General features: G+C 38.9%; 1 protein-coding gene across 1 annotated transcript; it reads left to right on the top strand.

Annotated features, from left to right (window-relative positions):
* The first annotated feature begins 4,022 nt into the window (after window positions 1–4,022).
* LOC137038223 (tumor necrosis factor receptor superfamily member 14-like) lies at window positions 4,023–13,996 on the top strand. Its single transcript, XM_067412692.1, has 7 exons — window positions 4,023–4,105; window positions 7,376–7,834; window positions 12,918–13,043; window positions 13,133–13,288; window positions 13,461–13,548; window positions 13,642–13,829; window positions 13,905–13,996. Exons 2-7 carry the CDS (start codon window positions 7,720–7,722, stop codon window positions 13,979–13,981), a joined length of 750 nt encoding a protein of 249 aa, XP_067268793.1. The 5' UTR covers window positions 4,023–4,105; window positions 7,376–7,719; the 3' UTR covers window positions 13,982–13,996.
* The last annotated feature ends 555 nt before the right edge of the window (window positions 13,997–14,551 follow it).

Raw genomic sequence — 14,551 nt, 5'->3', positions numbered from 1 at the left:
CTTTTTATTCATTGTATATTATTGGTTTCTATTTGTTTCTCTATTTGTTTCGTTCATTTTCTTGTGCTTTGATATAATTCTGCAACTGTCAGTTGTTGTTATTTGACAAACATTTGTGTCTTGTAGATGTGATGAATAAACTGTGGCACGATATGAAGGGGGAGGAGAATTAATGCGTGCGTCACGTTTAGTCGATAAAACACTTCTGCAAAGGATACACCTGTGTATCCTCGCTCATGACTCCTCAAGAAGCCTCCTCACTCCTCCAACCTCGCCTCTTCGCGGGGCAATTAGAGAATTGAGATCTCCTACAAGATGGCTGAGCTTCATCGGTTTAAGGGTCATAGGATGGAGGACGGAGGAGCGAGGAAACGAGGAGGGATATTGAGAAGCACCCCGTGCGTTCGCTCGGTGCTGCTGTGACATGTTCACACTGCTAAGAGAAAAGTGCATCTGCAGAATAAAACTAAGGGTAACGGTATGGCGTTATTTCCCTGTCAAATGTCGAGAGCGCATTATTGTAGCGCGAAAGTACATAAATATAGTGCGCGAGCGCGAATCTCTCTGCTCGCGAGCAGAATGCAATGTGCGAGCGCGAATCTCCCTGCTCGCGTGCGGAATATAATGCGCGAGCGCAAATCTCTCTATGCTCGCACGCGGAATGTAATGTGCGAGCGCGAATCTCCCTGCTCGTTCGCGAGAACTCTGCGTGCGCTCTCAGATACGCTGCTCTTGTTAGAATTTTTTGCCTGGGCTCACTCTGAGAATATGCCTGCACTTAAAACGATTATGCAATGTTATTATGTTTCATTACTTAATTTCTGTACCTGAATCACTGTGTCCTGCAACTTCAACTGTTCACTTGTATTATATAATGTTTTACATTTATATTATTAGGCTGAGAATTGTGAAATTTCACTGATATCTACAGTTGTTGGTGCTTATTTATTGTTACATATTTAAGGTTACATTGGTCAAAACAATGAAAACAAATAAGTATAACATGATATTCACGGTCTCTGGACCCCCTAAATCAGCCTTGACCACCCCATGTATAAAAGTCTAGTTCCGCCACTGCCAGTGGATTATTTAGAAATGTATGCCAACTTTTGAGGTGAAAGGTAACTTAACTCACAAATTGCAGTAACATTTTCCCAACAAAATGGATTTCATTAATTTAGTAGTCAGTATTATTAATTCGTTTTATTCTGTTGCATTTGTGTTTGATGCAGTTAGATATAGCATCATTTTACTGGGGCATTTTGCCCCCTTATCTATTATTACATTATAATTCTTATATTATATCTATTAGGGGGCATTTTGTTCAGATTTTAATTATTTTTGCCTTTTGGAATCTGCATTTAAATCCATTTGGCTCAAAAATCTCACTTTCAAATGGGCATGGCACCTGTAGTGTGAACAAAGTGGCTGTGCATATAGGCTAGAGCAGTCTAGGTTAATATGTAAAATAATCCAATCGCCCTCTTCCCAGACATTTCTAAGATATATTTGACCTAGGCCTATTTTACATAAAAACAAAAATATCGTCGATTCTGCGGATCCATCTCACTCATCTTTATTGAAGTCACTGAACTCAAGTGATTCTGATTCCATGTGGGGTTCAATATAAGATTTAATGTACGATGTCGCGTTTTCATTGGTCAGTCGTTGAAGCCTATTTCTGATTGGTTGTTGCCGTTTATGCCAAGAGCAAAGAGAACGAAACCGTAAAGAAGAGTATTTCTCTTCTTGCGAGCGCACGGAACACAGTCTGTGCATATACAGGCTTAGTTTAAGCGAAGATGAGAGATTCGAGATTGCACTGGACACGATTTAAGTGCAGGCATAGTCTCTGAGTGAGCCCAGACAAAAAAGTCTAACAAGAGCAGCGTATCTGAGAGCGCACGCAGAGTTCTCGCGCACGAGCAGGGAGATTCGCGCTCTCACATTACATTCCGCTCGCGAGCAGAGAGAGATTTGCGCTCGCGCATTATATGCCGCTCGCGAGCAGAGAGAGATTTGCGCTCGCGCACTATATTAATGTACTTTCGCGCTACAATAATGCGCTCTCGACAGGCGACTTCCACAAACGCTATGCTGAAACGTCCCAGTTCTTGGTTAAAATAGCAATTTTCTTACAATTTACAAATAGTTGGAAACATCTGGAATATTGTAAGTACTTAACTGAACAAAATATATAACACTGGCTTAGTGGTTTTTGGATATTTTACTGCAAAAATACTACATTGTGCACCTTTAATTTAATCATGTTGCCAAACGGACCTGAAGTGAAATGTTTAATAAAGAATGCAAACTGCTCATCTGTGTTAAGAATAATGGAATTAAACCCCCGACCCAGAGAACATGAATATTGCTTCAGAATCAAGGCAGTTATAATCAGTTAATTTACTCATTCATTTATTTGCATTGACTTACTAATGTAAGCTCCGTTTTCAAAACTACCCACAGTGTCTGAGTTATAAAAGTAAAAAATTAAATGTAAATTCATTAACATATAAATGGGTAAAAGACAAGATGTAAAAGACCCAGAGAACATGAAAATAAACGTGTGATGGACAAGAATATTGCTTCAGAATCAAGGCAGACCCAGTCAAAAAAGTTGAAGGATTATTTAAAAAAGATTACAGGTTAATAAATGTTTACATGATATTGACATGTACTGATGTCATTGTTTAGTACATTGCATTGTGTTTATATGTGTGTATTGTATTATAGCAAAATATCTGTGATGTGATATTCTGCTTTGTTGAGTGATGAGCGCCAGTGCGTTGAAAAGTTGTTTTAAAATTATAACAAATGTAACGCTGCACCAGAAATAAGGCCACATACAATGCTTAGCCTAACGATTTTAAATGTGTTTGTTTAGGGAGTAAAAGCTAACACAACTTAATCCACAGCATGCACATCTCAACAGTATTCTACTTTAATATGAAGAATAAAACAAAAACCTTCTTGAGTCTTCTTTGCATGTCACTTCTACACACGTCCCAGCTACATTTTTATTTTCATACGTTTGATTTCCTTCTGTATAAATGAGTTTAAAATGTCCCAAAGATGCAGGACCTTTATTATACAATTCTTAAATAAAATAGCAGATGACAACGGTTTCCGCGTTAGGATTGGTTAATAAAATGTTTAAGGTGTGGCTTAGCTAAGGCATATTTGCATGCATATTTAAGATATCTATAAAGGAGTTTTTACTAGTCAGAATGTTAATTCCAGATATCTAGGCTTACATTTAAATTCTTCTTAGTCAGAAAGCTAAATGTAAATATCTTTTAAGAAAGATCTTTCTAGTCAATAATTAAATTGCAGATATCTTTAAATGAGTTTTGCCTAGACAAAAATCCAATTCAAGATATCTTCAATAATAATTTGACTAGTAATAAATTACTTTCAGATATCTAGACATGTATTTTAGATATCTTTAAAATTAATGAATTAAATATATCTTAAATGTGATTAGGACTAGTCAAACACCAGTTAGATATATCTAATTATAATTTTTACTGGTAATAATTTAGTTAGAGATATCTAATTAAATTACCACAAGTACAATTGTAATTTGAGATATCTCTAATTAGAATTATGCCTAGTATAAAATCAATTATAGATATCTTTAATTCAGATTTCTACTAGTCAAAACTCATTTGAAGATATCCGGAAATATTTTCCAATGGAAGTCAATGGATGAATATGACTAGTAAAAATAGCATTATAGATATCTTGAATGTATATTATGACTAGTCAAAATGACATTGTAAATATCTTCAATAAATATTATGATTAGTCCTAATCACATTGTAGATATCTTAATTCCAATCACGACTAGTCAAAATTGCAGAATAGATATCTGAAATAGGAGTTTTGACTAGTCAGACCTAAATTATGACTAGTACAACCAGGGGTATTTAATGCTAACACGGCTTGCCATAAACGTCCCTATATGGCCTCGCCCACTGTTAACTCCCACAAACAAGTAACTCCCACAACCATTCCTGCAGAGACCAACTGAACCGAAACCTTTGGACAAAGCGGAAATAAGGCTTTCATTCCCAGATTACTCTCCAAGCGATCTTTAAAGGTGAGAGAGAGCCTATTGGTTTTCAATTGATACTTATAAGTAGCCTATACTTAGTTCTGTCAGTCACTGAGTTTGAATCCATTAGTTTAGACAGATTTAGACAGAATAATCCATTAAATGTTTTGTGTTCAAATTCACCATGACGCAACTGTTTTTAACTGCAACTGTTGTGCTTGTTGGCGAAAGATTAGGCCACTCGTAGGCTATATACCAAAAAAAAAAGTTCAATATGTTTTTCATCTATAAAATAGTTTTTGATATTCAATTATTTTTGGTTATTGTAAAAGCACCCGGGCCTTGCTTCATCAACACATTAGGCCTAACGTTACACAATTCTGCTCCGCCTCCGCCACATCACATGACAGGATCATGAAACAAGGACAGCGATCTATATTACAGAATTATTTCACATTTTTCTGTTTGTGCGTGTTGCTAACTAGATTTGTGTAAAATAATGTATTTTTTTGTGATTAGTTAACATTCACTTCACTTTTAGTCAACATTTATTATGTAGCCTATAATCAGTTAATTTACTCATTCATTTATTTGCATTGACTTACTAATGTAAGCTCCGTTTTCAAAACTACCCACAGTGTCTGAGTTATAAAAGTAAAAAATTAAATGTAAATTCATTAACATATAAATGGTTAAAAGACAAGATGTTATTTTGGCGTCCTAAAATACTAAAGTGGTTTTATATACTTATATATTTTATGTTTCAAATAACTTAAGTGAAAACAAAATGTCACAATATGTCTGAAATAATTAAAGTGTAAAATTGTCATTCAGTGTAATGGTCTGGACAGTACAGGTCTATTTTGTTTTTCTTGGCATTAAATATGTTTTGGTAGTTATATTAAGACGACATGTCTTACTGTTTATTTTAAAGTATATAAAAAAAACGAGGGGACTTTCCTGAACATACAGTTTGTTACAGGTCATTTAGTGTAAAAAGGGAAAAGAATGCATTCTGAAATCATATAAAAACTGATAGTCGTTTAATAGTGTGTGAATTCAGGAAAAGGCGCCCTAAAGATGAGGTTCTGCAGCAAAAGAGAGTTTATTGGTCTTTTTATATTTTATAATTTCTCCTTTTCGTGGTGTGATATAGTTACAAAAACAGGTCATTCAGTGAAATGCCAAAAAAAAAAAACACTTTTATTGTTGGATTATATAAAAAATAAGTAAATGTAGTGAATACTTGTGATGAACTTTACCGGTCAAGCTCATTGTTAATAGCCTGCAATATAAGCTGAAGTAGAAGTTTCATAATTCAGGGTAATGTTTTTGTCATTTACTTTAATGCAAATTCTCTTTTATAGTTTCATTACTGTAAATGACAGCATCACGGTATAGATAGCAATTTTAGCATCTTATTTATATTACAAATAAATGAGGAATGTTTATTATACCGACAAATATGTGTTAAACATATTTAGATTCTTAATACTATTTTAATGCATTTTTGTGTTGTTGTATTTGTGTGAGTGATTTAGACGTTTAGATCCATTAACAGAGAGCGCTGCTGGGCACTGTAAACAGCTAAATGTAAATGTAGAACCATAGCTTGGGTGACAGTCACATTTTCTGTACAAGTCCTAATATAACACAACACAGTCTCTGTATATATATTGCCCCAGGTCCACTTAAGTTGTTATACTCCACTTAAGTTGTTATACATTCCTTTTCTTATTTACATTGTTCTCTATTGTGCATTATATGTTTTCTAGGAGTGTACATGCAGTGCAAAATGTTTGTTGTCTGTGTTCGAATTGTGTAGTGCTTCTTGGGAACACTTAACCAAGCATTATGCAAGGTTTTAGGTAGGCCTATAGTGTGCGGTATAGGGTACTTATTTTAGTATATATTTACTTATTTATACAGATCCACAGATTATTATATTTTTCTAATAATTATAAATCACTTATTTTTATTAAAAGGCTATATTTGCATCCTTAAATTTAGGGGTGCACCGATCCGACTTTTTCAGTCCCCGATACCGATGCCTGGGCTTTGTGTATCTGTCGATACCAATCCGATACTATTGTTAAATTAATAATAAACTGTATACCTTCCTTGAAGAGACTAAAGACACAAGACTACTAAATAAAGATAATAAGACAAAATAACAAATGTATGCAAAGTGTTGAATTCTTATTTATTCAAAAAAAACAATTGTGCATTCAAATCTAAAATATAATTTAGGGCTCGACATTAAGCATGCTCATGTCTCTCCTTTGGATAAGTAAAATGGTCATTCACTTGTCCGAGTAAAAAATTTGCTTGTCCAGAAAAAAGTTAGATGTGTGTGTGTGTGTGTGTGTGTGTGTGTGTGTGTGTGTGTGTGTGTGTGTGTGTGTGTGTGTTGTAAATATAACTTATTCTGAAGCAATATTCTCAGTGTTCAATCAGCTTTGACATATTTTAAATCTGCATATAAGTGATATTTTACCTTTATAAAGGGCATTTCCCCCTAATCTTATTAAATATAAGCTGTGCTTCAGGTTTCATATTATATTCTTAAATTTGATCTATACATTAAATTAAAATAAGACACTATAGGGATGTTACCAATCAAATTAAATGATTTACCCAGAAAAATTACTACTGCATTAAATAATGTTATGTGATTTGTATTTTTGAATAAACAAAATAAATGTTGAAAAATATAGGAAACTAAACGCCCAGTAGGTTGCAGTAGGTGAGTCTTAATGAGTGAGTCATTGAGTCATTAATTCAAACGATTCATTCAAACGACTGATTCCTTTTAAGCCACCTTTCCACTGCACACGACATTCGGACACGACTGTCGGATACAGCAGTAAAAATTCTAGTGTGAAACTGCAAAACTGCTGAAATCACGTGACATTGGCGATCCAAATCATGAATCAATACGCTGATTCATAACAGTTCTAATCTTTATTTGAGGATTGAAAACAAGCCCGGAAGAGAAGACAACGCTGAATAAAGTCATATTTTTGGACCAAAATGTATTTTCGATGCTTCAGGAGATTCTAATTAACCAACTGATGTCACATATGGACTACTCTGATGATGTTTTTATTCCCTTTCTGGACATGGACAGTATAGTGTGCATACACTTGCATAAGCTCTCAGACTAAATATATAATATCTTAAGCTGTGTTCCGAAGATGAACGGAGGTCTTACGGGTATGGAACAACATTAGGGACATTAGAGTCATTGATGACATAAATTTCATTTTTGGGTTAACTAACTAACCCTTTAATGCACCTATTTTGTCATTTCAGCTCTTTCCACAAGACAGCTGCTTATGCACCGGTTTCAAGAGGAGACCTGGACAGAGAAATTTAGTTATTGTGTCTGGGAAGCTGCAGTCGGATGCAAAAGACCCTTTCCAATATAAATAAGGGTGTTCTTACCATTGGACTCAGAATGTTTTATCAAAGAACTCAAATACTCCACAAGCTATAGCTGATGAGGAACCCTAAAGGGCTACCAATGTATCCGTGACGAAAAGTTCATCCATCTTATGTGTTGAAGAAATCATAAGGAAACTCATGAAGTCTGATGATGAAACGTTTGCCTCCACTTTCAAACGGACTGAATAAACCTGCATTTTACTTTATTGAACATGATCAAGTTTGGATTTATCTTTTTCATATCTTATCAACTATGTTTCACTGCTCGTGCATGTGCTCGTGCTGAGTATGAGGTTGATGGAGAATGCTGCCCCATGTGTGCGCCAGGTACAGTACACATTGTGTAATGTTGGGTTCTGCAGGGCATCTAACAGAATTGTGAACCTTGTGCATCAATTTTTAGTCAAGTTACTTTAGACAATGGACGCACGTATCCGGCCCAGAGGGTGGGAGTGACGTTGCAAGCCGACACTTAGAACGGGCACTTAGCGCTACTGGCCACTAGGGGCGAGAATGCGGGAAGATACCGGCTCTACGCGGAGGCTATAGAATCCAGCCCGCAGCTCTACAAATGTCTGTCAGCAAGGGGCCTTGAGCCAGCGCCCAGGAAGATGCTACACTACTTGTGGAGTGTGCTCGCAACCCAAACGGGCAAAAAATCCAAAGGTTCGAAGGGAGGGCTCTGAAGTGCTCTGAGCACTAAAGCTAAGTCCCAAGAGGGTAACGAGTTTGGACGAGGAGGATTAAGTCTCCTCGCACCTCTGAGGAACCTGACGACTAGGTAGTGTTTCCCTACGGACTTACCTTCGACTGCGTCGTGGTACACCGATATTGTGGCGACAGCTCCTCATCCTCCCTGACTTTGCACAAGTCTGAGCAAGAAGGCTCACTGGGGGAAACGCATTCTTGCGTAGGCCCTGGGGCCAGCGGTCTCATATGAAGCAATCCGGGCGGCGTCACCGCGGCTGCAGATGCCATATGCCCCAGGAGCCTCTGAAAAAGTTTCAGTGGGACCGCTGTCCTGCTCTTGAACGAATTCAAGCAGTTCAACACCGACCGGACTCGCTCCTCCGTGAGGTGCGCAGTCTGGCTGACCGAATTCAGCTCCATACCGAGGTAAGAGATTCTCTGAGTAGGACAGAGCTTGCTCTTCTCTCGGTTGACCCGAAGGCCCAACAGGCTGAGGTGACTGAGCACCATGTCCCTGTGTTCGCACAACTCCTCCCGAGACTGGGCGAGAAAGTTGAGGATGCGCACGCCGCGTTCTCGGAGTGGAACAATGGCTGCCTCCGCGATCTTCGTGAAGACGCGAGGCGACAAGGACAGCCTGAAGGGCAGGACCTTGTACTGGTATGCCTTCCCCTCGAACGCAAAGCTTAGGAACGGTCTGTGTCGAGGGAGGATAGAGACATGAAAGTACACGATCTCCGGAGAGCTGGTGGCAGATGTAAACAACCAGTCAGGGCCCCCCGGTCCTCCTCCGGGGGGTGGGGGAGGGATGCGGACATCATCTCCCTCAGAGCAGCTCCTGTTCTCCCTGGGCTGCCTGTCTCAGGGTCGCTTCCCCTTGCACTTGCTGGCCGGCTTAGCGCCCTGGACAGGTTGGGCGCCACCCTTGTGCCCGGCACCCCTTTTAAGGTTGCCTGGAGAGGAGAGGTATCCAAAACACATCAACTGACCACGGGGGTTCCTCAAGGCTCAGTGCTTGGACCTCTCCTCTTCTCCATTTACACTACATCACTGGGACCCATCATTCAGGCACATGGTCTCTCTTATCATTGCTATGCTGATGACACACAGCTTTACCTCTCATTTCAACCAGATGATCCCACAGTAGCTGCACGAATCTCAAACTGTCTGGCGGACATCTCGGCATGGATGAAAAAACATCACCTGCAGCTCAATCTAGCAAAGACTGAGCTGCTTGTTTTCCCTGCTAACCCCACCATACAACACGATTTTACCATCCAGCTAGGTTCATCTCTGATTACTCCTTCGGGGTCGGTCAGAAATCTTGGAGTAATCTTTGATGACCAGCTGTCCTTCAAAGACCACATCTCGAAGACGGCTCGGTCATGCAGGTTTGCATTGCACAATATCAGGAAAATCAGACCGTTCCTTACGGAGCATGCAACACAGCTTCTTGTCCAAGCCCTGGTCATTTCTAGACTTGACTATTGCAACGCGCTTCTGGCTGGACTTCCATCTTGTGCAATCAAACCGTTGCAAATGATCCAGAACGCTGCAGCACGTCTTGTATTCAATGAGCCCAAAAGGGCTCATGTCACACCTCTATTCATCTCTCTGCATTGGCTACCACTCACTGCCTGGATCAAATTCAAAGCCCTGACTCTTGCTTATGGATCTTCCACAAGCGCAGCACTCGCATACTTCGACTCACTCCTACGCGTCTACACACCCACCAGAAGCCTTCGCTCAGCTAATGAGCGAAGGCTTGTGGTACCATCACAGAGAGGCATGAAATCCCTCTCTCGAACTTTTTCTTTCATTGTTCCGGGTTGGTGGAACGATCTTCCGTCCTCCATACGCACAACAGAATCACTCACTTCGTTCAAAAGACAGGTAAAAACTCATCTCTTCCATGAGCACTTAATCTTACATAAAAAAAAAATAAAAAATAAAAAAAATTCCCCCTCTATTTCTCCTTTCTTCTTTCCTTTTCTGGTCTTTGCTACTCTGAGCAGTGTACAAATCTTAGTATTTAGGGCACTTTTTGTGTTTCGTTGCCTCTTCTTGACGGATCGCTTCCTGTTCTCCTGAGTTGTAAGTCGCTTTGGATAAAAGCGTCTGCTAAATGCATAAATGTAAATGAGGCCGGTGGAGGCTGCTGCTTTGGCTTGGCAGGGGCAGAGGCAGACGCCGGGGGACGCCCTCGGTGACGGGCAGACGGCGCAGTTGCGGCCGGCGATCGGGTGGAGGCAGCAGCGGGTCGCCAGGGCAGGATGTTTTTAATAGCCTCCTTCTGCTTCTGGGCCACCAAGAACTGCTGGGCAAAGTCCTTGATGGCATCGCCGAAGAGGCCGGCCAGGCAGATCGGGGCGTTCAGTAATTGTACCTTGTCCGCATCACGCATATCTGCCAGGTTCAGCCACAGGTGGCGTTCCTGGACCACCAGCGTGGCCATCGCCCGACCCAGGGAGCGTGCAGTGACTTTCGTCGCCTGTAGGGCGAGGTCCGTCGCCTCACGCAGTTCCTGCATGACGCCCTGGTCGGAACTGCCCTCGTGCAATTCCATGAGCACCTTGGCCTGGAAGACCAGCAGGAGCGCCATGGCATGCAATGCCGATGACGCGGGGCACCCGGCCAGTCTGCAGCGGTCTTGGGACACAGATGCATCGCGACCGACTGCTCGACTGGGGGGATTCACCCAGGTCATCAGCCAGAGTAGCAGACCTCTGCTTAGGCGCAGAAGGACCGCTAGACCGGGGGATGCGCGAGGGTGCTCCACCTGCCTTGAGGTATTGGAGTCTGGAACTCAACACTGCGATGGTCATGTTCCCGCAGTGGGAACATGACTCATTCACGAACGCAGCCTCAGCGTGCTGAACGCCCAAACACGTGAGACAACGAACGTGACCATCAAGCGGGGACAAGAAGCGACCGCACCCAGAAACACACGGTTGGAATGACATCTTGAAAAAGACGCAGGGTCAAACCGTGTTGCTCTTTTAGAATGGAAAACCGCACTTTTAGATGTGCTGAAGCACTCAGGGAGATGACCGCGGCTAGCACACAGTCCACAGTGCAAGCCTGTGTGTAGCACTCAAGTTTGGGAAAACGCCCAGCGAACCAACTAAAAGCTCTTTTTGTGAATGCAAACGATTGCAGCTGTCGATCACTCACTGAAGCGCCGTTTCACCCGCACTGGCAGTTCTCCTTCTCTCACGAGACTCAATTTACACCCTTTGTAGGAAACAGTAGTAGTACTGCTCGGCTCCGAAGTAGAAAGTATTGATCTGCCATTCCACTTCCTATTTATACCCGTGCTGCGGGGCGGAGCATGGGATGTGCAGATCACATACCAATCTCCGATTGGCTCGTTTTTATACACTCGAAGTAGATAGCTCTCTGAGATCAGATCCCAATTCGTCTGTCTAAGTCTGACGTACGTCGAACGTGACCGACTGAAAGGGAACTAGACATTGCATACAAAAGTGAGGTCATGTGCTTATTTGAGATTGAAACATTGTGTGAAACTGAAACTGTGAAACATTGAATCATATGACTTGATGGCATGATGCACATAACAGTGTGACATTATTACAGGGAACAATTTACTTGTGTAGCTAAGCCTTAGTTACACAAGTAAACTGTTCCCTGTTATAATGTAACGCATATAAGGGAACCCATGTTTTTCTTGGCAATATTTAATGCTTGTATTAATGTTTGCTAATGCTTATCTCTTTAAAGATGTACAGTACAGGCCAAAAGATTGGACACATTACTATTTGTAATGTTTTTTTTTTAAAGTTTCTTCTGCTCATCAAGCCTGCATTTATTAGATCAAAATACATATTTTCTTTTTATATTGTGATATATTATTACAATTTAAATATTTGGTTTTCAATTTATTATACTTTAAATTATAGTATTCTTATACTTTTAGAATACTTTATTTCTGTGATGCAAAGCTGAATTTTCACATGATCCTTCAGAAATCATTCTAATATTCTGATTTATTATGAGTGTTGGAAACAGTTCTGCTGCCTAATATATTTGAGAATAAAAGGTTCAAAAGAACTGCATTTATTCAAAATAAATAAAACATTTTCAAATAATATAAATCTCCTTTACTATCAATTTTTGATAGTAAGAAAGAAAAAAAATGACTGACCCCAAATTATTGACCAGTATTGTATATTGTTGTTACAAAAGATTTCTATTTTTAAAACATTTGCTTCTTTTATTTTTATTTTGTTTTACTTTTTAGTCATCAAAGTATTATAAAAAAGTATCACAGATTATGAAAAATATTAGGCAGCAGAACTGTTTCCAACATTGAAAATTAATTATCGTATTAGAATGATTTCTGAAGGATCGTGCATGTGACACTGAAGATTGGAGGAATGGTCCTGAAAATTCAGCTTTGCATCACAGAAATAATTGATCATTTAAAGTATAATAAAATCACAATATTACATTTCTTTCTGTATTTTTTATCAAATAAATGCAGGCTTGATGAGCAGAAGAAACTTCTTTCGAAAACATTAGTAAATAGTACAAATAGTAATGTCCAAACTTTTGGCCAGTACTGTGTGTGTGTGTATATATATATATATATATATATATATATATATATATATATATATATATATATATATATATATATATATATATATATATATATATATATATATATATTTATTTATATTGTTTTTTATGTTTGTAGGAAATCATGTTTATTGGCATTGTACTATAGATACCAGCACCACGTGTGTTCCATGTCCTCCATCAACTTACACTGATGAGCCCAATGGTTTAAATAACTGCATTTCCTGCAGTTTGTGTAATGCAAGTGAGTATATTCTCCAAAAATAAGACTTGAAATAAAAAGGTCTAATACAGCGCTTTTCTTTAAATGACAAGATATTTTCCTCTTCACAGTACAAAGTCTAAGAGTAAAGAGAAGCTGCACACGCACTGCAGACACTGTTTGTGAGCCACTGGAGGGATTCTACTGCGTTGAGCAAAATAAAGGCAGCTGTATATTTGCTCTGAAACACTCTGAATGTCACCCTGGACAATATATCAGACAAGCAGGTGTGTGTGTGTGTGTATATGTGTTTTTACTAAACAGGAGAACTTGAACAATAGCCATAAAGTTGAAGGACAGCTAGCTTTACTAAAATGGTTTACTCAGACATGAGAACTGCCAGTACTTTTAATGCTAGATTGTTATAAAGACAGTCATTGCCTTAATATATCCTTACAGGAACAGCATTTACTGATACTGAATGTGCTGACTGTACAGAAGGCACTTACTCTAATGGCTCTTTCATTACCTGTCAACCACATTCAAAGTAAGTGATCACCATAGATTAAGTTGATGATTCAATAAACTGTTCTAATAGGTCCATACATTTTAACATTGCTCTCATTGCCCGCCCTTACAGGTGTGAGACTAAAGGACAAGTAGAAATAAAACCAGGAACAGTCTCAGCTGATGCTGAGTGTGGGAGTTCAGCTCCAGTTGGCATCATTGCTGCGACAGTTGTTATATTTGGTGTTTTTTTGGTGACTGCTCTTGGCCTCTCATTAATATATATCAAAATAAAACATAAAAGACAGACCAATGGAATAGGTAAGACTATAAAAATAAAAAATATATTAAAATTTTAACATGTGCAAGTGTTAATACTTTTTAAAAATGTTTTAGGAAATAATCCCCAACTACCTATACAGGAGTGTGGCTCTATGCAAAGTCAATGTGACCTTGAACCAGTAAGTGAATAAATGATCTATGTTTATGAAACAATTTAACAAAACAAACAGAACTTTAGAGAGTCATTTCATGAAGAAAACCATTATATTTGATTTAATGAGTTAAAAGAGTTCTGCATATTTTGTTTATTTGTGTTTTTCTTCTTTATTTTTAGTTATGTTTTTGAATTTATTCTTATTTCAGACACTTGATCCACCCAGTAACAGTGAGATGAAGGAGAATAAACTATTATTTTTAAAACTCCTAATAAGAGTAAAAAGTTATCCAAACTCTGTGCTGTGCCTGAATGTGTACAGCACACACCATTCTGCATCTTTCTAAATAAATGCAAAAATTACCCCTTTAAAACATGAGTACACAAACCAAGTACAGTTATTTGATAAAACTATTATATTAATAATATTATAGTAATCTTTTGTATTTTAATGAAATCTCCTTAACTTTTTACAGACATCACAAAACTCGGCGACTCCTCTTACTTCATTAATTGCAAGCCCTGAGAGGTCTGGAGAGACTGTCCAGGGTGTCTCCCTGCCTTTGTCCTGAGACGCTGGATCTAAAGATCTGAGACAACATTTAAA

This window comes from Pseudorasbora parva, chromosome 13 (genome assembly GCF_024679245.1).
Source record: "Pseudorasbora parva isolate DD20220531a chromosome 13, ASM2467924v1, whole genome shotgun sequence".
Classification (NCBI taxonomy): domain Eukaryota; kingdom Metazoa; phylum Chordata; class Actinopteri; order Cypriniformes; family Gobionidae; genus Pseudorasbora; species Pseudorasbora parva.
The sequence above is the reverse complement of the archived record's forward strand: the minus strand, read 5'-3'. Positions and strand labels throughout refer to the sequence as shown.